This window comes from Marmota flaviventris, chromosome 18, assembly GCF_047511675.1.
Source record: "Marmota flaviventris isolate mMarFla1 chromosome 18, mMarFla1.hap1, whole genome shotgun sequence".
NCBI lineage: Eukaryota > Metazoa > Chordata > Mammalia > Rodentia > Sciuridae > Marmota > Marmota flaviventris.
Window position 1 is genome coordinate 38,351,654 of NC_092515.1, and position 24,433 is coordinate 38,376,086.

General features: G+C 41.6%; 1 protein-coding gene across 1 annotated transcript; it reads right to left on the bottom strand.

Moving 5' to 3' along the window:
* Positions 1-1,245: 1,245 nt before the first annotated feature.
* Positions 1,246-24,433, bottom strand: Got2 (glutamic-oxaloacetic transaminase 2). The gene is made up of 10 exons (XM_027939106.2): positions 24,228-24,433; positions 13,711-13,867; positions 12,062-12,190; positions 10,405-10,464; positions 9,502-9,663; positions 9,031-9,135; positions 7,744-7,894; positions 7,151-7,316; positions 3,592-3,742; positions 1,246-2,425 (listed from the first exon to the last, which is right to left on the bottom strand). Exons 1-10 carry the CDS (start codon positions 24,314-24,316, stop codon positions 2,303-2,305), a joined length of 1,293 nt encoding a protein of 430 aa, XP_027794907.1. The 5' UTR covers positions 24,317-24,433; the 3' UTR covers positions 1,246-2,302.

Consider the following 24,433-nt stretch of genomic DNA (forward strand, 5'->3'; position numbering starts at 1 on the left):
TGAACCATCTCAATTTGGGAACTAGTCTACCTTAAATTATGATAAAAGGCATGGCTATTCTTTCTGAGCAGGCAAACTACCGGACTCCATTAGGTTGGAGAACATTAGACACTTTAGACCTGGACTAGGAAACTAGAAAAGGATTGTAGGTAAATGGCCTGAACTTTTTGAGAAAATCATCAGGGTTCATACACCATATGAGGAATGGGGCTCAGTGCAGAGTGAGCTGACGACCCTTATATTTAAAACACGATTAGTAGGGTTGTGAAGTTCTTTTCCAGTTAGTTGAGGTCTTGGCACCCATTCTTGCTCCAGACAGGGAGAATTTAAAGCACTTTCTCCTAATCTAGGCAGGTATTCCTCTTCCAGAGTGGCTAATACGTTTATTTAATTTTCTCTTTTAAGATACTTTTGAAAAGATATCAAGTGAGTCATCTGTTCACTGCTGCCTTCACCACCCCGTGCACCTATCAAATGCACTTATCAGTAATAGGAACCCAGAAGAGCAAAGGGCCAGGAGTGACTCTGCCTGTTGCACTGTCCCTCAGGAATGTGAAGCAAGGGAAAAACACATGCTGAGCCTGCGTTCCCTACCCAGCAACTGTCAGAACTTGACAGGTGGCCTCTGGGCCTGACTGAACCCTGCTCCATTGCTTCTCTGACCCATCCTGAATGGCCTCTGGCACTAAGCACAAGTGGACACAATAGCTATAGGCAGGACTGATGCCAAGCAGGTGCCGACACCAGAGCTTGCAGATTGGCAATCTACTGTTTGCATTTGCTTACAAATCACTTTTAAAATACTGAATTATTTGCCTTTTTTATTCATTGCCAATTTTCAAGCACCAATAGACCTTCAACCGAGCGCTTTCATTTTCACGGCTGTCACCTCCCTCTGAGGGCTGATTACCAACCATCATCTTCCACCCAGCTTCTGATTTTTATTTATTATCTCCTTGGCCCCCAAGACATCTGAAGCTACCATCTCCCCTCCATCCCTTGCCTGTCTCTATAGGATCCACTGTGTGGCTCCACATGTCTTACGAGGTCCAAGGAATTACACCTACATTCTCGACATCTTTGGGCTGGCTTACCTCAATGGCATGAAGAAAAGGATGTACTTTGAGTCATCATTTGGGACCACTAACACATCTCTGGCTTACAGTCAGCTGGATGTGACTAAACTTCTAGAATATACACTGACATCTACCCCTTCCTCCCATTAAAGAAAAAGGTAGACGGTGGTTGGATCTACAGTAATTTTATTGTAACAGAGAAACCAAGCTGCAGTAAGTCTACATGATTAGAGCAGATGGTGGTTATTATTCACCCTTCCAAGGGTGAAGCCTAAGCCTGGCTGGCAGCACACAAACCCCAGACTATCTCCTTTCTGATCCTAACCTGTGTTGACTGACTCATGATGTGAGGTTAGTGGCTGCACAACCACAAGGAATGAAAGTAGAGGTCCAGCGGGCAGAGGCAGCATCCCAGGAGGAGACAATTACACAGTCAATGATGAGGATGCCGGCATAAAGTGCAGTCACCTACCCTCGACTATTCTTTGCCAAGAAAGAGAGGGAATGGCATGAGCAGAAAATTATGTTCTCCAATCTTAAATAGATCCTGATACGATGGGGTTCATGGTTAATCAAGCAACAGAATGGGATGGAAATTTAGGGTAGTTATAGGTCTTTGTGTTAAAGAAAAGAACAGTAATGGTAAGAAGAGACAGACATTTTCCTTATTTTCTTAAATAATACAGGAAACAACATCTATTATTTTCCTTGCTGCAGTGGCAACAGACTCATTGGTTTTTGTAAAGCACAATTTGTGCAATATGGTCTGTTGATAGGATGCTCCACCATGGGGGGACAAATGTGAAGTGGACTGTTAATGACACAACTCAGCCTATAGCATGAGCTATGTCTCAAGCTGGATCTGCAGAGGAACCCTTTCCACCACACAGTGCTTCATTAAAGCTTCTGAAATATTGCAACATCATGACAGGTTTTTGGTGCTGTGACTTTCTTATACATGTAAACTCTTTCAAAAAAGTCGGAGATAAAAGGATGATGGGGGAGTTTGGTTTAAAGCCACAGAGTTCCAGACACCAGCCATGGATGCCTCTATCCTATCTCACTACATGTTCTTTTCTGAGAAACACATCCAATCACTAAGTGTTATGCACTGTGGTTGAAAGAAATGACCCTCTCCACCATCCACCCTCCCTTATCCTGCATGTGAATCACACAACGGCAGGGGTTGACGACAGAAAGGTTGTCTCTGTTCTCGCACCAGGAAATTACTTGGTGACCTGGTGGATGGCATGTGCAAGGTAGGCCACGTTGTTGGAGGTGACCCCTGCCACAGAGATGCGGCCATCCTTTGTCATGTAGATAGAGAACTCCTTGGTCAGCCGCTCTACCTGTGGAGAGAAAACATTTTGGATACCGGTCAGGGCAGTTTCCCAGCTCTGGCACATCCCAATAGCCAACTAGTTAAATGGAAAAAATAACAGCTCTCTTTTCTCACTCACTTATGCCCCATTCCCAGATTCAGTGAGCCAAATTAGAGTAAAATCATAAGAAGATATGATGAATTCTGAGATGGAATAGGTGGGAAAAAAATCTTAATCACACCACAGAACCAGAATTCAGCCATAGAACAGCCATTTCTCTTACCTTTCCTTGAAGAACCAGCAGTGGCCACAAGCAATCAAAACATTCTGGGCTAGGGGTGCAACTTAGTGGAAGAGTGCTTCCTAGCAAGCAGAGGCCCTGTACTCCATCACCAGAACCTCAAAACTCTCAAGCTAGTGGGTAATGTGGGCCTCAGAAGTAAGTAGCCTTATCGGGGGATACAGATAAGTAAGCAATCAACAGCAATAAAACAGGCCAGGCATGTGGTACATGCCTGTAGTCCCAGTTACTCAGGAAGCTAAGATGGAAGAATCACTTGAGCCCAATTCTAGACCAGCCTGGGCAACACAGTGAGAGACTCCATCTCAAAACATCAACATCATCGGCTCTTGCCTGTGAACCCAGCTACCAAGGGGGCTGAAGCAGGATACCAAGTTTAAGGCCAGTCTGGGCAATTTAAGTGAGACCCTGTCTCAAAAAAAAAAAAAAAAAAAAGGTCAAGTGTGGTGGTGCATGCCTATATGACTTGGGAAGCCAAGGCAGAAGGATCACAGGTTTGAGGTCAGCCACAGCAACCTTGTGAGGCTATCTCAAAATTAAAAATAAAAAGGACTGTGAATATAGCTCAGTGGTGGTCCAGCATCCCTGGGTCCAAATCCCAGTATATATATTAAAACAAACATACAAACAAACAAAAACCTGTTGAGGCTGTAGCTCAGTGGTAGAGTGCTTACATACCATGTGCCAGGCTCTGGGTTCAATCACCAATATTGAAACAAAAATAACAAAGCCCAAAACAACACATGAAAGCTACATATTAACTTCACCTAAAAGGGCTCCAAAATAGGCATTTTCAGGGTAACCCTGAACATGCAGGCAACTTACACAGAATTATTCTGGTTTACAAGGACCTATCCGTTAGTCAACTGTGGGGAAATTAGAGTCCACTCACCTGTTCAGGCTTTAGGCCTGTGAAACAAAACATGCCGATCTGGTCGGTGATGTGCTGCCAGTTGTGGGAGGAGCCCTCCTTCTTGAGATTAGAGACCAGCTGGGTCCGCATACTAATGATGCGGTCGGCCATGCCTTTCACTTCCTGCAACCTGCAAGGAGACCCCAAGAGGTAGCTCATTCTGCCAAATACCAACAATGTTTTTACCTCCCTAGTTCCTCTCCTGTTTGCCTCATTTCTTAGTCCCTGATGAAGACATGTTGTCATTGGCCAGGCAAGTAAATTATTTTGTAGTACTGTTTTTTCTAATTTTTGGTACTGGGAGTTGAACCCAGGGTCTTGCATATGTTCAGCAAGTATTTTGTCATTGACATACATCTCCCTTTTTAAAATTTTATTTTAATACTGGGTCTCATTAAATTGCTCTCACTGGTCTTGAACTTATGATCCTCCTGCTTTAGCTCCTGAGTAGCTGGGAATACAGGCGTGTGCCATCACGTCCAGCTATAGCACTGTTTTAAATTATAGTACTTCTTTGATCACACAACTGAAATAGTTAACACACTTGAATATTAAGGAAAGCAAAGGTATCACTCAAAAACTTAGGAAGACTGAGGCAAAAGCTATGGGTTAAACAAAATATGACATTATTCTCCCTCTTTTTAAAAATTTCTGTTTAACCAGAAGTTTCCAGTTTTTTTGTTTTTTTTGGTAGTTGTAGATGCATGGCATGCCTTCATTGTATTTGTTTAGTTTTATGTGACTCTAAGGATCAAACCTAGTACCTCATATGTGCTAGGAAGGCACTTTACACTGAGCTACAACTCCAGCCCCCAATGACAATATTCTTTACATGGTTAGAATAAACATTTCTGCTTCACAATGAAGACAATGCACTGGGAACCTACAATAAGCCAAGCCATGTGCTAGATGCTGAGGACTGAGAAATGGTCCTTGCTTGTAAAAGCTAAAAGAGGATGATAGGAGCCAAATCCGTAAAAAATCAGCTATGGAACAGGGCCACATAACGTAATGCTAATGTAAGAGTGCTGTGCTAAAAGAGAAGAAAGGTGAATTTGTTCTGGGGACTAGATAATGCACTCTTCTCTGCACACACGCCACTTGATTCTTTTTTTTTTTTTTTTTTGTGGTAGTGGAGAGTGAACTCAGGGATTCTCTATGGTTGAGCTACATCACTAGTCCTTTCTTATTTTGATACAGGGTCTTGCTAAGTTGCATAGGCTGGCCTCAACTTGGTGATCCTCCTGCTTCAGCTTCCTGGGATTATAGGACCACTGCACCCTGCACCACTCACTTGATTCTGAACAGTCTTCTTCTTTCTCAGAATTTACCCTTCTATTTCATTCTCATGGTGTTGTGGGAAATTCTTGTCAGAGGTTATTAATTGGATCATGGAAAAAGCATGAAGTTTATCTTCCTGGTGTTACGTGTTCACTTTCCTAAACTATCTCTCTATGACCATAATACCCAATGGCTAGAACAGAGTTTACGAACTGTCAATTAAAAGGCTAAATATAGAGTCCTAGGTATGTTTTTCTGACCCAGTGAAACATTTCGAAATTGGGTACTTGCACCGGGCAGTGGCGTCTACTTGTAATTGTAATCGTAGGAATTCAGGAGGCTGAGGCAGGAAGATCACAAGTTTGAGGCCAGCCTCTCTAACTTAGCAAAAACCTGCCTCAAAATAAAAAATAAAACAAGCTGGGGATGTGGCTCCGTGGTTGAGTGGCCCTGGATTCAATCTCCAGTACCAGGAAAAACAAAACAAAAGAAAAATCTGGCACATATAATTTTTAGATTTGTAATTTCTCCTAAAAAACAAGAAGCTGGTAGCACAATTCTAGTGTGTGATTACTGGTTGGGCCTGTGGAACCCCTGGCCTCTTTCCAATTGGCATATGATTTTACGTTTCCTGCTCCATTCATCCAGCTCCATTCACTTCAAGGCCCAGGTCCTAAAGGTACCAAGAGTATGACCCATGTGGACACTACCATAGCAAAGTCCCCCCACCCTCCCTGTTGTCCAGAGGATAAACACATTATCTGTGTTTTCTCTTACTTTTTTGTGGTGTTGAGATAGAGCCCAGGGCCTCATGCACGCTAGGCAAGCTCTCTACACTGAACGGCAGCCCACTTCTCACAATATCAATAAGGTGCCTCCTTGTTGGCTCTACCCCTCAGCTTTGATGTTCTTCCTCTCAGTATTTTCACCACAGAAACCACATGGAACTTTCTATGCACACTCTGTACAAAGCATGTCCCTTGTCTGTGCCTTTTCTCAGGGAGGCTTCTCTGTCCATTTTCCCTGTCCTTTCATTTATTTTAAGGGGAAAAAAAAACCCACTCTTAAGGCACAGCTCACACAGCAGTCCTCACCACACCCTCAACTTCCACCTGAATCGGCAGCTCTCTTATAGTCAGCATTTATTCCATTCTGTCTTATCAATGTTACATGTGTACCTTTTTCACTGGATTCTAAACTTCCTGAAGGTACAAACTGTGTTTTGGTTATCTACTAGCACAGTATCTGTTAGCTTTATTCACTATAGGTTCTCAAACATGTACTGAAATGCACATATTAAGATAAAAATCTGCTTGGCACAGTGGTGCATGCCTGTAATCCCAGCAACTCAGAAGGCTGAGGGAGAAGGATCACAAATTCCAGGCCATCCCTAGTGAGACCCTGTTTCAAAATTAAAAAAGGAAAATACAAAGGACTAAGGATATAGTTCAGTGGTAGAGCACTTGCCTAGCATGTGTGAGGCACTGGGTTTGACTCTCTGTACTGTGTACAAATAAATAAAGGTCCATCAACAACTAAAAAAAAAAAAAAAAAAAAAGATATATATTAAGCTGGGTGCGGCAGCGCATGCCTGTAATCCCAGTGGCTCGGGAGGCTGAGGCAGGAGAATCTCGAGTTCAAAGCCAGCCTCTGCAATGGCGAGGTGCACAAAGCAACTCAGTGAGACCCTGTCTGTGAATAAAATATAAAATAGGACTGGGATGGGGCTCGTTCAATCACTGGTGCCCCCCACCCCGCAAAAGATTAAGTAACACTAATTTAGAGAACAGGTACTAAGACTTAGATGACAGATAATCAAAACCAAAAATATGAAAAAATATTGATGCAATGCTAGCTATTATTGGGACAAAACCAAAAATGTGGGAGCTGGGGATGGCTCAGTGGTAGAATGCTTGCCTAGCATGTGTGAGGCCCTGGGTTTGATCCCCAGCACCGCAAAACAAAAACTAAAATATGATATTCTGAAGGAAGTTTTCCTATATATGCTACTTCAATTTGAACTTGATTTTAGGGACAGGCAGATTTTATTAAATAGAGATGAGAGTAAGAGGAACTGCTATTTCTGAATTACGAAATTTCTTATTTCTGTGGACAAAGTGCACACTTTTTCTTCTTATCCCCTTCCACATGTGGAACCTGTAAGGTTCTGTGTGTCACTAGAGGTCAATTTAAACTAGCTCTGAAGGAGCGGTGGTCAGAACACCTAGGTGGCTGGGGAGTGGCAAGGAATATTTACCACTGCTTTCGCAAATCCGGGGAAGTTAGGATGGTAGAGGCGATCCGGGCCCCGTTGAGAGGAGGGTTGGAATACAAGGGGCGAATCACAATCTTCAGCTGTGACTCCACCCTTTTGGCTTCATCAGCGTCTTTGCAGACTACGGTGAAGGCTCCTACCCGCTCGCCTGAAAAGACAAAATGGATCTTGTCTTCTAGTTCTCCCATCTAATATATTAAAGCAAATCATGATTAAATTTGTTGAATATCATCTGTTTCCACCAGAAGGGACCATGAAAATAAATTTTTTATTATAATTAAAGTTTTTAACAGACAGAATGGTGAATTGAGGCGACCAGAAAGTTTGAGTATTCAAGATTTCTTTTCATTTTATCTATTGTCTTGGCTCCTGCATTAGTTACTTTTTGTTTAGAGAAACAGGAATCAGTTTTCTTAGCTGGAGGAATTCAAGGACATTGAAGAAGATAAAAAAAAATCTGTAAAATCCACTATACCAATCTTTCCTCCCTGGGTAAGGAGCAACATGGATATATACATATGCAACCCAAACTCAAGTTCATCAGAACATATAGCACACTGGGTCCTCTAGCTTACCATATAAGCCCATGTTCTTGGCATATGATTGGCAGAGACAAACATTAATGCCCTGTTCGATGAAGTGGCGCACAGCCCAGGCATCCTTGTCACCATCACCACTGGCAAAGCCTTGGTAGGCCATGTCAAAGAATGCAAAGAGATTCTTTTTCTGGGAAGGAATGAGAAGACCAAAGCTTTAGGTAGCCATCTGAAGATGTACTATGTAGTTACTTGTGTTTATTGGGACCACAACTGTTCCACCCAGATAAAACCAATCCTATTTCTTCACCAGATGCAGTTTGGAAGATGTCTTAATTTTCCCAGAGTTAAGTATCAGCATATTAATCAAAAGACATTAAGAAAAGAATCTTAATTTAAGTGTACCCAGAATGCTGCTTAGTCAAACAGAAGACTCTTCTAAGGCCCACGGAGGAGTCTGGGTAATTATTTTTGGTCTAGTAGCACAGGACCAAACTTTTCTGTGATTAACTTAATTCTGGTAGCCTCATTAGAACCATCTCATTCTGAAATGGCTTTGATTGCTGTTTGTCTCATTCTGTTTGTAGCTTAGGTTTATGTGTATGTGTGGTACTCAGATTGAGCCCAGGGTTGCTCTGTCCCTGAATTACATCCCAAGACTTTTTAATTTTTTATCTTGAGATAGGGTCTTGTTAAATTGCTGAGGCTGGCTTTGAACTTGTGATCTCTTGCCTCAGCCTCCTGAGTCACTGGGATTCCAGGCATACACCACTATGCCAGGCTTCTGCAGCTTAGATTTGACAAAAGTTAGCGAAAATGGGGACACAAGATAATAGGAATAACAATAATCCTTCCTCTGTAGGAATTCTGATGCCTTCTCTGATAGCCAGCTACACTCTGGGAGTGATAATGACAAAGTCAAGGAAAAGTGGAAAAGTGGTAAGTATGGCACTCAGGGTGGAGAAGGGAAAAAAAAAAAAAAAAAAGTATAAGGGCTGTGCCAGTAATCACTGCCCAGGGCAGCCACAGGCACCACCAGAAGACACCCTGGGCCAGCAGTCTGTTGTGCAAATGGGCCAATGACAGGTTTTATCAGAATTCACTACATCTGGGCTGAGAAACAAAAATTATTTTCAAACTGCTCATGTATCATCAATTAAAGAACTACTGATTATGCAAATGAGGAGACCCTTCCTGGCAGCTTATCATGTGTAGAAAGTTTGTACAGATTCAAGGTTAATAAATTCTTATTGTTAAGACTTTGTCAAGTTAAGAATCAAGGCTAGTTACTTAACAGAACTGTCACCATTGGTTCATCCTCCTCACCTTTACCACAGATGCTATTTCCTTCCACTGCTCAGGACGAGGGTCCACTCCTGTGGGATTGTGGGCACAGGCATGCAGGAGAATAACACTCTGCTCTGGCATTTTCTAAAGAGAAAGGGAACTAAGAGGTGACTCTGTTTTGCAGCTTTTTAGGTTCCACAGGGTCACTATTTCGTAAGTAATAAAGGAAACCTGAGGTCTAGGAATTAGCTCCCTCTCAGTATTTTAAGATATTAGGACCCAGCTGGGAGACATCAAATGTCCACAAGGAAGTTTTTTTTTTTTTTAAATATTTATTTCTTAGTTTTTTGGCGGACACAACATCTTTGTTTGTATGTGGTGCTGAGGTTCGAATCCGGGCTGCACGCATGCCAGGCGAGCGTGCTACCGCTTGAGCCACCTCCCCAGCCCCGTCCACAAGGAAGTTTATGCCTTGTTCTTTCACCCTTCCCACCCTGATGCCAGACTTACCGAAATGTCTTCTATGGCGCCTGTGAAGTCAAAACCACAAGTCTTGGGGTCATAGTACCGATAACCCTGTAGCTTCATGCCAGCATCCCTGAAAATGGGTGTATGATTTCCCCAGGACGGTTTGGGTAGAAAGACATCTCGGCTGAACTTAAAAAATCTTTCCTAAGAGATGGGATGAAGGGGAATGGAAAAAATGAAGGAAAAAAAGAGGTAAAAACATTGGTATGTTTCCTTGAGAGAACACTTTTTTTTTTTTTTCTGCTGAAACACAGCTTAACTCTATGGTGGAGAAATGCACTGAATCAGCAGCAAGACTGTGTGGGTGACTCAGGCTTTGACAGTTACTCTTGCTGTGTGGCCAAGGACTATCTGGGCCTCACTTTCTTCATTTATAAAATAAAATGGGTTAACAGAACTTCCCTTACAGGGATTAACTGAGTTAAAATACAAAAGCTCCCTAGTAACAGTATGTGGTCAATAAACTGAATTTCTCATTATTGTTATATCTTCCATGTAATTTCTCCAAAGTACTTTCTTTCTTTCTTTCTTTTTTTTTTGTTACCAGGGATTCAACCCAGAGGCACTTAACCACTGAGCCATATCCCCACCTCTTTTTAATATTTTATTTAGAGACAGGGTCTCGCTGAATTGCTTAGGGTTTCTCTATGTTGCTGAGGCTGGCTTTGAATTTACAATCCTCCTGCCTCAGCCTCCTGAGCTGCTGGGATTACAGGAATGCTCTTGGTACCCTGTTAAGTACTTTCTTTTTTAAATCAGAGAAAAGGAAATCTGCCAACTCTGTGGAAAGAGGAAACCTACTTCTGAGTCAGCAGTCAAATACACACATGACAGGAAGCCCTGCTGCTCTCAAAAGTTCTTTTCTAAAGGAGTTTTCAGACTCACCATAAAATTGGCTCCGACCCTTAAGGCGCCAGTTCCAGAAATGGTCTGCACGGTGACAAACTGTTGGAGAGATGCCGGTAGTCAGTGATGTGGACAGCCACAGAGAGGACCTACTCTGTCTAGTCAGTACCCTTTGTGCTTTTTTTTTTTTTGGTACTGGGGATTGAACTCATGGGCACTTGACCACTGAGCCACATCCCCAGCCCTATTTTGTATTTTATTTAGAGACAGAATCTCACTGAGTTGCTTAGTACCTTGCTTTTGCTGAGGCTGGCTTTAAACTTGCCATCCTCTTGCCTCAGCCTCCCAAGCTGCTGGGATTACAGGTGTGCATACAGCACCTGGCTTAATAGCCTTTGTTCTTGAGAAGCTAATTCCTTATGGCCTGGCAGTACTATCCATGTTACATGGAAAACTTCTAGAACACAAAAATTCCTCCAATATACAGAAGGAATTATTTACATAAAAAAGCATAAGAGACCAAGAACAGTCATTATGTTAGAATTACTCTAGAATTATATAAAATGAACTGATACTCTGAATATCAACGTTCTTTGAAAATCAAGTCAGTAAGTACATTAGGATGTTTGTATGTTTTATTTATTTATTTTTTTTGTGATGCTGGAAATCAAACCTAGGGCCTTGCACATGCCAGGTAAGTGCTCTACTACTGGACCACACTCCCAACCTATATATGTTGTCTTCCTTCTAGGCCTACCCAGAAAAATAAATACGCAAATATAGTCTTTAAAAAGCACATGATTTTCTTCAAGAGAAGTAAACCACAACACACTTAAGTTCACATGTTGGGAGCATGGTCTTCTCTTTTTTGTTTGTCACATGTTTTGTTTTTATTTTTTAATCTTTTAAAATATTTTCCTGTATTTTTTATTAATGTATTATAATCACAAATAATGGCAGGACTCACTGTTACCTTTTTTTTTTGGGGGGGGGGGGATACTGGGGATCCAACCCAGGGATGCTCAACCACTGAGTCACATCCCCAGCCTGTTTAACATTTTATTAAGAGACAGGGTCTCACTAAGTTGCTGAGGCTGGCTTTGAACTAGAGTTTCTCCTGTTTTAGTCTCCCCAGACACTGGGATTACAGGTGTGCACTATTGTGCCCAATCTGTTACATATTTGTATATGCAAGGGATGGGTCTTCTTTCTTTCAATGCCCAAACTGGTTGGGACAGGGATGATGACAAAACCAGATTGGTTCTGCCTCCCACAGTCCGCCTGTGGGTGGTTTCTACCTGCTTCTCTCATCTAAGCTGGAAGCTTAGCACACGAGTGTGGGGACTAATTATAGGCCTAAAACTAGTCCCAGGTAGGCAGTTCTAAAGCACAGTTAATGTAAGATGAATAAAATACATGGACACTAATAGCAAAAGTAGGGCCAAACCTATCTATCATTTTTAGGATTATTAGCACATTTTTAGAATTGATGTTATATGAAATCTTTTTAGTTACTGCCAATTTAACTTTATTAGCAAGTGTAGCCACCTCAATCACCACACACTTATAAATCTTTTCCTATTTGTTTAAAATTGTTTAAATTACTTTAAATTTGTTAATAAATTTGTTTAAATTACTTTAAATTTGTTACATATAAAAGCAGACCCTGTATGATGCCAGAGTCTGCTTGGCTTACCCGGCCACTTTTCAACACCTCACTGTTCTCACCCAGGGCTAGTTCTGCAGATGCCTTACAAAATTCAGCCAGTCCACCAATGGGCAGGTATTCCTTGTCCAAATTTTTTGCAGCAATCTGGGCCTCTGCCTAGACAAAAGAAGAATGCATCTGTTTAGTTTCTTCTCCCTACCTGAAACTAAGATTATTAATTAATATTTTACAGTTAAATTCTGGAAGTCATCTTGCTTTGAGAAAAGTCTTGCTATGTTCTAGATTTTTTTTGTGGGTAGGTATACAGTCTCTCCTGATAATCATTTACATAAAATGCCATTCCTGGAATGCACAAAAACAAAGTTTAGGTGCAATAGCTAAAGTAGACATAAGGCGACAAAACTAAATACATGAAAGGGAAGCATTTCAAGGTGTATGCCAGTCTAGGAACTTCCAAGAATTAATAGTCATAGCCACATATTTTCATGCTTTAGAGTCAGAGGCCTGGCTGTCCCTTACCAACTATATGAGTTATTTAACCTTCCTGAGTCCCATTTTCCTCATTTGTTAAACATAGGGACACTGTTTTTTTTTTTTTTTCCTCTTGTATTGGGGGGATTGAGCCCAGAGGCACTTAACCACTGAGCCACATCCCCAGCACTTTAAAAAAAATATTTTACTTAGAGACAGGGTCTCACTGAGTTGCTTAGGGCCTCTCACTAAGGTGCTGAGGTTGGCTTTGTACTCATGATCCCCCCAAGCCACTGGGATTATAGGCATGTGCCACCATGCCCAGTGGGATAACTGTTTTTACGTCTCATGTGGCTGAAGTGGGTGTTAATAAGACAATGTACAACAGTGCTTGGTGGTGCTGGAGCTTGTAATAGCGAATGTAAATTAAATAAATTATTATTATTTTTGGTGGTGTTGGGGATCAAACCCAGGGCTTTGTGCATGCTCGATAAGCATTCTACTACTGAGCTACAACCTCAGTCATGATTAATTTTTAAAACCTGTTCTAAGTGGTTAATTATATGAAAGTTAAAATAGAAACCAAGTCACTAATAGAATGAATGAAAAAACAAAAAAAACAAAACAAAACTGTAGTTCAGCAAGAAGGATGGACAGCGCATACCTGTGGACAATGGTTTTTCTAAGGCAAACAAAATGGGAGAAACAGAAAATAACAATAGTAACTCTCATGTACAGAGGGCTATTTTCCTCTTGCCAAGAGACAATGTTTAAATTTTTGGTCTTCTTGTGTACCCTCACGTTTAAATATGACACTGCCTGTTTTAAAATCTTGGAAAAGACAGTATGATTCTAGCACCCCCACCCCCTGCCTTTTGTTTCTTTCAGTAATGGAAATTGAACTCAGGGGTACTCTTACCACTTAGCTACTTCTCCCAACCTTTTTTAATTTTGAGTAACTAAGTTGCCTAGGCTGGTCTGGAACTTGTGATCCTCCTGCCTCAGCTTCCCAAGTCACTGGGATTACAGGCATGCACTACAATATCTCTCATTTTTAGAGCCAGTACTAAACCAGAAAACCTGAGCAATGCACACAGTTCATGCCAGAACTACAGCCCAGGGCTGTGGCTGTACTCTTTCCGTGGCTGTCATGTGCTCCCCTCCGTTCATTCTTCTTAACCAGCTGAGGCAGATGGCAAGCTCACCTTCCGGACGCTAGGGAGCACATAAGGCTTTCCATTATCATCCCGGTAGGCACCAACTCCCAGGTTCATCTTTTTGCTGTTGGTGTCTCTCTTGTAGGCTTCAGTGACTCCCAGGATGGGATCTGGGGGTCCCATTTCTACATGGGCCCACCAAGAGCTGAAATGAAAAACCTTGTCTCAGTTACTTAGTGAGATGCCATGGGCAGAGTCGTCCTTGATCTGCCAAAGATCCATTTCAGCAAATGTCTGCATACTATGCACAGGGTACAGTAACAGGTACTGATAATCCAAGAATGCAGAAGACTTCAGAGCACTTTGTGGAAACTTATAGAGCAACAATTTCAACACAGATACTATGAAATGCAGAAGGTGGGGCATCCGGATTACTATGGGAGAACGGGGTACATGTGTAAGCTCTTAAAGCATCCTAAACCTGACCTGAATTCTCATCCAAAGAATACTTCAAGTCATCTGGCAGTGAGAAGCTAAGCTAAAGATGGGACAAGAGAAGCAAGGGGTGTTCAAGAATCTCATGTGCCTCTGTGAGGGGCCTGGGTTTGATCCTGTTCTCAAATCTGTTAGAGCATGGTTAGGGATGCTGGCTAAACACCCTGGGGTCTGCCTCAGATGTAGTGACACCTGGAGAAACATGAAATTTTTTTTGAGGGTGACAGTGATTACGTGAGGGGAGTGACAAAGTGAGTGAACTTGGAGCAGGGCACTAAATCATGAGTGGTAAGAGTGGATGCAGAAGGATCAACAAAGAAGCTGGTTGCTTAAGACAAAGAGATGAGGACAAGAACCAGGATCATGACAGTAGGAGCAGAGAGGGAGAGAGTTGAAAGATGCTTAGGAATTTAGAATTGGCAGGAAGAAATGGTTATGACATCCTACTGTTCATTATTACTTAAAGGGTTAAAATGTCTGACATAGTCATCATTTTATATTTGTATGTCATGATTTTACTTTAGCAAAGCCAAACAAAACAACCATTCTATAACAGTCTTAGAGACCATCCGTGGATGCCAATGGAATCACCTGACTGGGCCGGGTGAGTTGTGCTGCTGGGGAAGTGGATCTCATCTTTCCTTGGCTCCCAGAGTGAATGTGAAGCCCAAGATGCAATAGAACCCCCCCCACCCCCACCCCCAGACTAAACCCAGGGCATTACACATGCTAGGCAGCTGCTCTACCACTGGGTTATACCCATCCCACAATTCAACCTCAAATGACTTTTTTTCTGGTTTGTTCCCCACTCTCTTCTGATTTTATTTTTGGTTTAGTTATGGCCAACAAGCTAGTTCCTGTTTTATAGTAGCAATGAGTAGGATTTCAGTAGAAGGACGGCAGAGAAAGATTCTCTGTTGGGTGAGAATGACAGAGATCTGCTTTGTTAGGTCTTCTTGTTCGTTTTTCTTTTAAAACTTGGAGCTTAAATCAACTAGGAATTCTTTGGCTTAAAAAAAAAATTCAGACCTGAATATTTTGCTTTGTTTACTGTGGTCCTATAACCAAAAGTGTATCTAAAGAGCTATAATCTTGGCATATATAAGTTATTCAGAACTTTAATTAAAAAAAAAACAAAAAAACTTTGAGTGCCTGAATGTGAAATGCTTTCTATCTCTGAAAGTACAGATAAATTAGATGATAAATGTCTCAAATAAAATATTTGAGTTATAAAATGCATGCTATACTATACTTAACATGAAAAGTCATAGTTGTTTTCATTAAATTAAAATTATCAAAGATTTACTCATGTGAACTTGAATTCCTAAAGTGTTTCTGAATTCATTTAAGAAAAACAATGTTGCTGGGCTCGGTGGCCCAAGCCTGTAATCCCAGCTACTGAGGAAGCTGAGGCAGGTAAATCTGAGGCCAGACTAGGTAAATTAGTCAGATTCTGTCTCAAAATAAAAATGGCTGAAGATGTAGCTCAGAGTTAGAGCTCTACTGGGTTTGTCCCAGTTTTAAAAAAAAATAAATGTAAAATTATGAAAAACATAAATTTGCACTACACCAATTAATCTCTCAAACTTCTAATTTCAATAGTAATTATATACTTCTACTCTCTCTTTTATTTTTTGGTACTGGGGATCAAACCCAGGGGTGCTTAACCACTGAGCCACAGCTCCAGTGCTTTTTAATATTTTATTTAGAGACAGAGTCTCACTGAGTTGCTAATCTGCTGAGGCTGGCTTTGAACTTGTGATCCTCCTGCCTCAGCCTCCCAAGTTGCTGGGATTACAGGTATGTGCCACCGTGCCCAGCTACTTCTATTCTTATTAATAGATTTGTTAGAACAAGTTTATATTTATAGGAAATGAATCATAATTTTCATCCACTCCTAGTTTCCCCCATTGTTAACATTGTATATTAGCACAGGACATTTGTTACAATTAAGAAACCCATAAAGATACATTATTAAGTCCACTAATTATTCAAATTTTCTTAGGTTTTACTTATTTCTGTTCCAGAATTCCTTCAAGTTTACCACACTACACTTAGTTATCTTGTCTCCTTAGGTTTCTCTTGGCTGTGATAGTTTCAGACTCTCTTTGTTTTCGATGCCCTTGAATGGTTTTGGAGAATGTTGGTCAGGTTGTATGTTGTAGGATATTCCTCTATTGGTATTTGATGTTTTTCTCGAGATTAGACTGGGGTTATAGATTTTTTGGAGAATAGTAATTATACTTTATAAAATGTCAGCTGAAAGATAATTTCTAAGACCGTTTAGGTAATTTTTTTTTGTATTGGGGATTGAACCCAGGGGTGTTTAACCACCAAGTCACATCCCTAGCCCTTTTAAAATATATTTTATTAGAGAAAGGGTCTTGCTGAGTTGCTAAGTACCTAAGTTGCTGAGACTGGCTTTGAACTAGAGATTTTCCTGCCTCAGCCTCAGCCTCCCAAGCCGCTGGGATTACAGGTATGCATCACCAAGTCTGATCATCCCCAGTCCTTTAATTTTTTTTTTTTTGGAGACAAGGTCTTACTTAATTGCTTAGACTGGCCTTGAACTTATAATCCTGCTTTAGCCTCCCAAATTGCTGGGATTAGAAGGGTAAGCTGCCACATGAGGCTTCTTTAGGTAACTAAATCTTAGACTAATATTAGAATGAGTTAATTAATGGTTTAACTAATCAACGGATATTCAGATAATTTCTAAGTAAGACAGGATATAGGCACATTGAGTACTAAGCATAATATAAAGTTTTTATATTTTTTGCTTATTTTTACATGCTCTTGGGAGGGTAGCTGTGAGTTATTATAAGAATATGCTCTGTTACATCAGAGGGTATAGAAGGTGTGTGTGTGGCTGTGAAAGTTGTACTCAGTGTGTTCATGAACTGCTTAAAATGCAAACTAGCGGGAGGCTGGCATCATTGCCTCCCTACTTAGTTTTCTCTGTGAAATAGAAGTTGTTTTGGTTAAAAGATAATCAATATGTTGTTGAGAACATACTGTACTAGGATCAATAGTGATAGAGAAACACAACTGTGTTTTATTTTCCAAGGAAAAAAAGCAGCAGTTGTTCTCAAACTTTTTTGAATTTAAATCCCTTTATACTCTTTAAGCTTATTGAGGACTCCAAAGAGCTTTTGTTTGTTTATTTTTCTGCCTTAAGTTCATTTGTGCAAACAGCACAAGAGGGCATCAGCACCATGCAGATGGCAGCCGCTGGGTTACAGCAGTCTTTCTGCCATCAGGTTGGCAGGCAGAGACCAAAACAATGGAGCCTGGGCACCTTTGGAAGCCTGAGAAGGAACTGAAGCTGAAGCCCTAGCCTGAATCTTTTGGGTTTTGGCCTGGGCTTTTGGCTGGCAGGGCCCAAAACCCTTGGCATCGTGGGAGCTCGGGTGAGTGACAAAGGCAAGCCAACTGAGCTGTGGCTGAAGCCCCTCAAAGAGCATTTATTTATGTGTGGTATAATGATGTTTATTAGACTAGAAATTAAAACTCAAGAACTTTGTTGTACTTATCATTGAGTCACTTGAAAATAGCAATGATGAAAACACTGCAAAGTGCTATTTATGTTAGCATAAATAAATTTTTTTTTTTTTTTTTGCAGTGGGTGCTGGGGCTTGAACCCAGAGCTTCATGCATGAAAGAGCTAATGTTCCTTCTCAGGCTTCCAAAGGTGCCCAGTTTTATGTTTAATTTTAAAAATTTATTGTCATTTTAGTTAAATAGAAAACCATTGATTGACTATTTCTCAGGAACTCACAATCCTATCTTAATTAAGTGGCCAAATATCATGTAATAATTAAAAAAAAATCTTTATTTTGTTTATTTATTTTTATGTGGTGCTGAGGATGGAACCCAGTGCCTCATATGTGTGAGGCAGGCTCTCTGCTACTGAGCCACAACCCCAGCCCCTCATGTAACAATTTTTTAAAAAATCAAATTCAAACAAAATTTTCAGACTTTCATTGAAATTATCTTTGATATTTTCCAGAGGGCCCCTAGAGAGTATTGGCTTTTCTTCAAATAGTCTTCTGGCAGAATAGATACATTAATAATATATCAAACTATTACCATGAAGATTTTTACCTCATGGTAAATATTGAGCAAAGTAATATGGTAAATATTAATATTATGCCCACATAAATAAAAGGTCTTGAGGCGCTTTAGCTGTAAGCTAAAAAGATTAGTTTACTCCTTTTCTTCAGAGGAAATAGGAAAGAAGCTTTTTACATGGTTTCATATTACATAAAATGAAGTCTTGCCAGGTGTGGTAGTGCACACCCATAATCCCTCACTCCAGAGACTGAGGCTGTAAGCTTGAGGCCAGCCTCAGTAATTCAGTGAGACCCTATAACAAAATAAAAAATAAAGAGGGCTGGGGATGTCGCTCAATAGTGAAGTGCCCTTGGGTTCAATGATCAGTACCACAAAAAACAAAAACAAAGTCTTTCAGATCTCCTAGATTAATCATTTAACTTGTGTGTGAGTGTGTGTGCCGGTGCAAACCTATAATTCCAGCAACTCAGGTGGCTGAGGAAAGAGAATTGCAAGTTCAATGCCAGCCTCAGCAACTCAGTGAGGCCCTAAGCAACTGAGGAGACCCTGTCTTAAAATAAAAAATGAAAACTGTTGGGATGTAGCTCAGTGATTAAGCATCCCTGGTACAAAACCTAAAACAAAAAACCAAAATGCAAAAAACAAAACAACAACAACAATAAAAAACCCCCAAATTTGTGTGCATTAACATGTGCTAAGAGCTGGGAATGTAAAATCATCATCCCTTACCACCAGGGCAGTCCAATGGGATGGCCAGGAGGGAGCTGAGGGAGCTAGAAACAATGCAGGTTGGAAGTGTATGTGTGTGGTGGAGGAGGGGTGCGAGGAGAAGAGGATTCACAGAGACAAGGAGAGGCCTAGGGCACTGCATATGGTTTATAGGAGCCTGAGGAGAGGACTTAAGAGCTTAAGGAAGGGGAGGAGAGTATAGGGTTAGGAAGGCTTTCAGGAGGAGGTGACCCATGAGCTGAATGCTAAGGATAAAAGAAGGCCATTCTAGGAAGAGGCTTAAGAATAACATCTGAGGATGGGAAAGAGCTTGGTGTTGCACTGAAAGTGAAAGCTCGGGAAGCAAGGCTCCAAATCACTCAGGTTGAACAGCTCCTGATCTCTTGGTAAACATCCACCTAATCTCTACCAAGCCAATGAGGCATGTGGATGGCAGGTATTACGTGGCAGTACAGAGCTGTATTCATGCTCTTGTGCTGGGTTCAGAATTGCCTTAGAGTCAATAGCTGCGATTGGTATATACAATTAATTCTGTTACTTAACAGTAGTAATGGGGACGGAACCTGGGGCCTCATGCAAGTTAGGCAAGCACTCTACCACTCAGTTACATCTCCAGGTCTGTTTTTTTTTTTTTTTTTAATTTTTTAAAATTTTGAGACAGGGGGCTGGGATTGTGGCTCAGCGGTATAGCGCTCGCCTAGCATGCACGGGACCCGGGTTCCATCCTCAGCACAACATAAAAAAAATGAATAAATAAAGGCACTGTGTTGTGTCCACATACACCTAAAAAATAAATATTAAAAAAAAAATTGAGACAGTTTTGCTGAGACTGGCCTTGAATTTACAATCCTCTAGCTCTGGCCTCCCCAGGAGCAGGGATTACAGCTGTGCACCACCACACCCAGATGCTTACTTCTTTTAATGGTCTCCTTTAGTAGCTTGCCTTGGGAAAACTGCATGGATTCAAACAGCAGCTCAGCCACCTACCAGCTAAATGAGTGAAGGCAAGTGAAATGACTCCTCTAAGTCTTATCTTTCCTTATCCATAAAATGGGTCCTAATGGTACCCCTATATTGCAGGGTGGATATAAGCATGAAAAAGCTCAGAACAAAGGCCGGCACACAACAAGTGCTTGATGTTAGCAAGTATCTTGTTATTAGATCACAACAGCACTTTCTTTTCTTTTTTTTTAGTTTTCGCGGACACAACATCTTTGTATGTGGTGCTGGGGATCGAACCAGGGCCGCACGCATGCCAGGAGAGCGTGCTACCGCTTGAGCCACATCCCCAGCCCCACAACAGCACTTTCATTTGCAACTACCCTACCACTAGTTTGGAGCTTCATGAGGACAGCTGAGAATTCAAGAAACATACTGTCATAGGACTACACAATCAAATGCAGGTCTTCTCTGCCTTTCAATTACTTCTACTTACCCTGCCCCCCCAATAGTCTCAGGAGACATTATCATAATCAAGTGTCAGAATTCAAAATCCCCACTTCCCCTTTCTTTTGAATCGTTGCTTCAGGCTGCTTGGCCATTTCTAGCACCTAAACAATAGTAAGAAACACAGATACCTTGAAACAACTTCTAAATTGGGCCTGAAGAAAACTTTGGTTATTTCTTATCCACAATTCAGATCCTGTAGCCATCTGCCTATCTATAGCACTGTCATTAACTGCTGAGTGAAAGGAATACTTTGAATGTCAAGGGCATATTAGATTATAAAAGAGCAACTTCTAGAAAGTAACTTTCTTTTCTTTCTTTCTTTTTTTTTTTTTTTTTGCGGTGGAAATTGAACCCAGGGCCTTGTGCATGTGAGGCAAGCACTCTATGGAATGAGCTATATCCCCAGCCCAGTAACTTTCATTTTTAAAAAGGTGGTCTGCCCAAGGCTCTTATACAATAATGACAGAGCTGCCCCTAGCCACAAGGACAGAAGGCATCCTTCTTCTTCTTCTTTTTTTCTTATATTTTTAGTTGTAGATGGACATATACCTACCACAGAGCCACAACCCCAGTGCAGCCATTCTCATTAAATAGTATGAAAAGCACTTATTTGTCAAATTCTTTAAAATGTTCAGCATATAAATCCATTCTCTCAGAAACTACCTTCAGTCTTCTGGTCTCTTAAGAATAATGCTAAAAGTAATGTCAAAATTACTTTTAATTTGAATTACTTTTAAATTGAATTTTAAGCGCTCTGTATATAGGAGCAGCAGTAACTCAATTTGGTCAGCTCTTCTTTAGTAATCATTTTTCAGGTCCTCTATGTCCTTCATTATGCCACTCCTTAAAATGCTAAAGACTATGCAGATGTTTAAGAAATTGCACTAGATGAAACAGTGTGCTCTGGAGATAAAATTGATGCTGATAACCTATGGCTTACAAAGTGATTCCTATCAAGGCCCTTTGGACGTAAGCACAAAGCCTCAAACAATGTTTGACCAGTCCAAACAATATTTGAGCAATACTGACTAGCCAACCAAAAGACATTAGGTACAAAGTATTCAGATAAACATTTCCAGTTCAAATGCTTTGCATTTCTTGGAGATATTAGCCTATCTGGTACTCTAGTTTTAAAAATGCATTTCCTCACATTCTTCTTATTTTAAAACGAGAAGTTAACTTGCCCATGATCACAGAGCTAAAAAAGGCACAAATCATACAACAATTGTGATCTTTTAACTACTAGTTCTTGTACCACTATTGCACACTGCCTTTCAAAGGGGTCCTTCAGTCATTTCACAAAAACATTAAATAATAAGAATTAAAATTCATAAGGCTTTGGTTTCTATCCCTAGCACCACAAATAAATACAAATCATTATAAATAAAAATACATTAGTATGTCACTATGCATAGGTCAACACAAAAGTTATGTTCATTGTTTTCATTTTAAACAATTTGGCTAAATGAAATATTAAATTTAGAAAGCATTTCACATAAATGATCTGAGTATGAAAAGTATTTCATTGGATAAATCCTGAGTTCTTCAGAATATCAATTGCCAAGGTTTTAGGTTTTATCGTATTAAAATGAGTTTTTTTAAAAGAATCTTAAAAATAAAATAAAAGAAACTTCAATGGGTTTTCCACTTAAATTTTAAGTGGGAATTTTTAATGTTTACCACTTCTAGCATTTGGCTTTAAGTAAAGATCACTTCCACTGTGGAGGGAGTGAAGGATCTCACTTCCTTGTTTGAATAGTTACAACCACCAGACAGAGCATCTATCACCCAATCCTAGATCATTGTTTAAATCTGAATGGCAGCTCCTCCTCATCAGATACTCTGATATTTTAAGACTTTTTCTTGTTCCATAATTTGAAGCATTATGGTCCTCCTATGTGTTTAGATTTTGATATAAAATTCAACATTTATACCATATTTGTTTTAAAAATAGGGTTTGAACATTCACTTTCAAAGACCTGCCAGGCACTATTATATAAGTGCTGTGATACCACACTGAACAAAGTAGGTAAGGTCTCTGCTCTCATATACCCTCCATTCCCCTTTTAAATTTTTGAGAGTCATGCTAAGTTGCCCAGGCTGGTCTAGAATTGTGATCCTCCTGCCTCATCTTCCAGAAAAGCTAAAGTTACAGGTGTGGGCAGGGTCACCTGGCTCATGAAACTTGCACTCTAATGGGGAAAAGGCAGAAGAGAAAAAAAAAAAACCAGCTCTCAAAAGGGAAAGAATAACTAAAAGGTCACACCAAAAAGAGAACTTCACCAAGCACTTTAGTTCTAGAGCTCAGGTCATCCAGCCAAACCCATAAAAATAGAATTATTTTAAGATTACCATATAGTGAAATGGACTTTCTCTTAATTAGAGTTTTAAGCATTTCTTTTTGTTCTCCAATTTTTCTTCATAAATCACTCTTAATTATGGTCCACTAGGTAGGTAAGCTTAAAGAGCACACATTGACAGCGAGTCAAGAAGGAACCAAAATAAGAGAGAGAAGAAGAACGTGGAAAAGCCAGGGCAAAACTGTACTGCCAAGAGTGTGGGGCTTTGGAAAGGACAGGCTGTTCTGCTGACTTAAAGACCTTGTGCATATATTCAAAAGAAAGGTCAAAGAACGTATAATAGGCTTCTGGTAGTTAATATGCGCTTGGAGGTGGTTTTAAGATTGGGCTCCTCATTACGTAGTACTTAAAAGTGGCAGCCCCAAATCGGCTTGTGTGAATTAATCGCCTGGATCAGGTTTCCACTAGTTAGAAATTCCTACTTTATTCTATGCTCTGAAATTTCCTTCTGTCCTACATATCACAATTTAAAACTACATATTTGTCATTTTTGGAGAGAAGTATGTCTTTCCCTCTAACTTGTTCACGGCTGTATCGCCAGCATCTATCTGGAATAGTGCCTGGAGAAACTGGGGTTACGAAATACGGAATGAATGAGCACAGCGAGATGGAAGAGATGGAAAGACTGTGGATTCCCTACGGCCGGACCTCCTAAGGGTTTAAAAAAAAAAGGGGGGGGGGGGAGAGGTGCACTACACTTCAGTCCTTTCCCATCCAAAGACCAAAAGGGTCAGTCGGGACACAGGTGGTAAAACCGACTGGAGGATGCCGCATGCCAAGGTCATGGGATGCAGTGAGGAAAGCGAGGTCCGAGAGCCGGCACTCTGGGCACCTTCCTCCAGGACGTTTCCTTCGCCCTGGCACGCAGGCGGCAGCCAGCCGCCGCCCTGTCCAGCCCAACTCGCCCCGGCTCCAGCAAGGCTAAGACCGGTGCGCCCGGCCGCCCCCCAGGGCAGCCGGTCAAGGGCACGCGCGCCCCCCGGGGCTGTAGCCAATCGGCGCGAGGCAGCCTCGGCGCCACAGCCAATCGGTGCGGGGCTGGCCCGGGCACCGCAGCCAGCGTGCTCACCCAGCCCCGCACCCCCCCCCCCCACCAGCCGACCGAGTATCTCGGACCCCCCCCCCCCTCCGCGCTTTCCTTTGAATGGGAGTCCGGGTGCCGCAGAGGGCCACACTTCCTTTCTCAGGGCACTGCGCCGGCTCGCTCTCCTGCGATGCCTGGTGCAATGGAGAGAAGGGACGTGGGGCTCTGAGGATCACTGTGAGGCGTGGATACACAATTCTCAGCCTCCAGCGAAGGGAAACCATGGAGGTTGCACAAAGGGAGATGTGTGTGTGTGTGTGTGTGTGTGTGTGTGTGTGTGTGTTGAGTTTGGAAGCGGGGAGGGCTAGATGACCCACGGCGCCCATGACTTTGGGCAGGCCTGTCCTGCTCCATCTCAGTATCCCTTCGCTTACCTGGCTCTGGCAAAGGCTGCGGCGGCAAGGCCCGGGTGGAAGGCGCCAGCAGCCCCGGAGAGGATGCGGCCGGAGTGCAGCAGGGCCATGGTGGATGGCAAGAGGGCAGTAGGTAGCGCAAGACAGAGCGGAGGGCAAGTGGCCGCAGACACAGAGGCGTGGGCTCCTGAACAAGGTGAGGACCGCGACTTCCCTGGGTGAGGCTA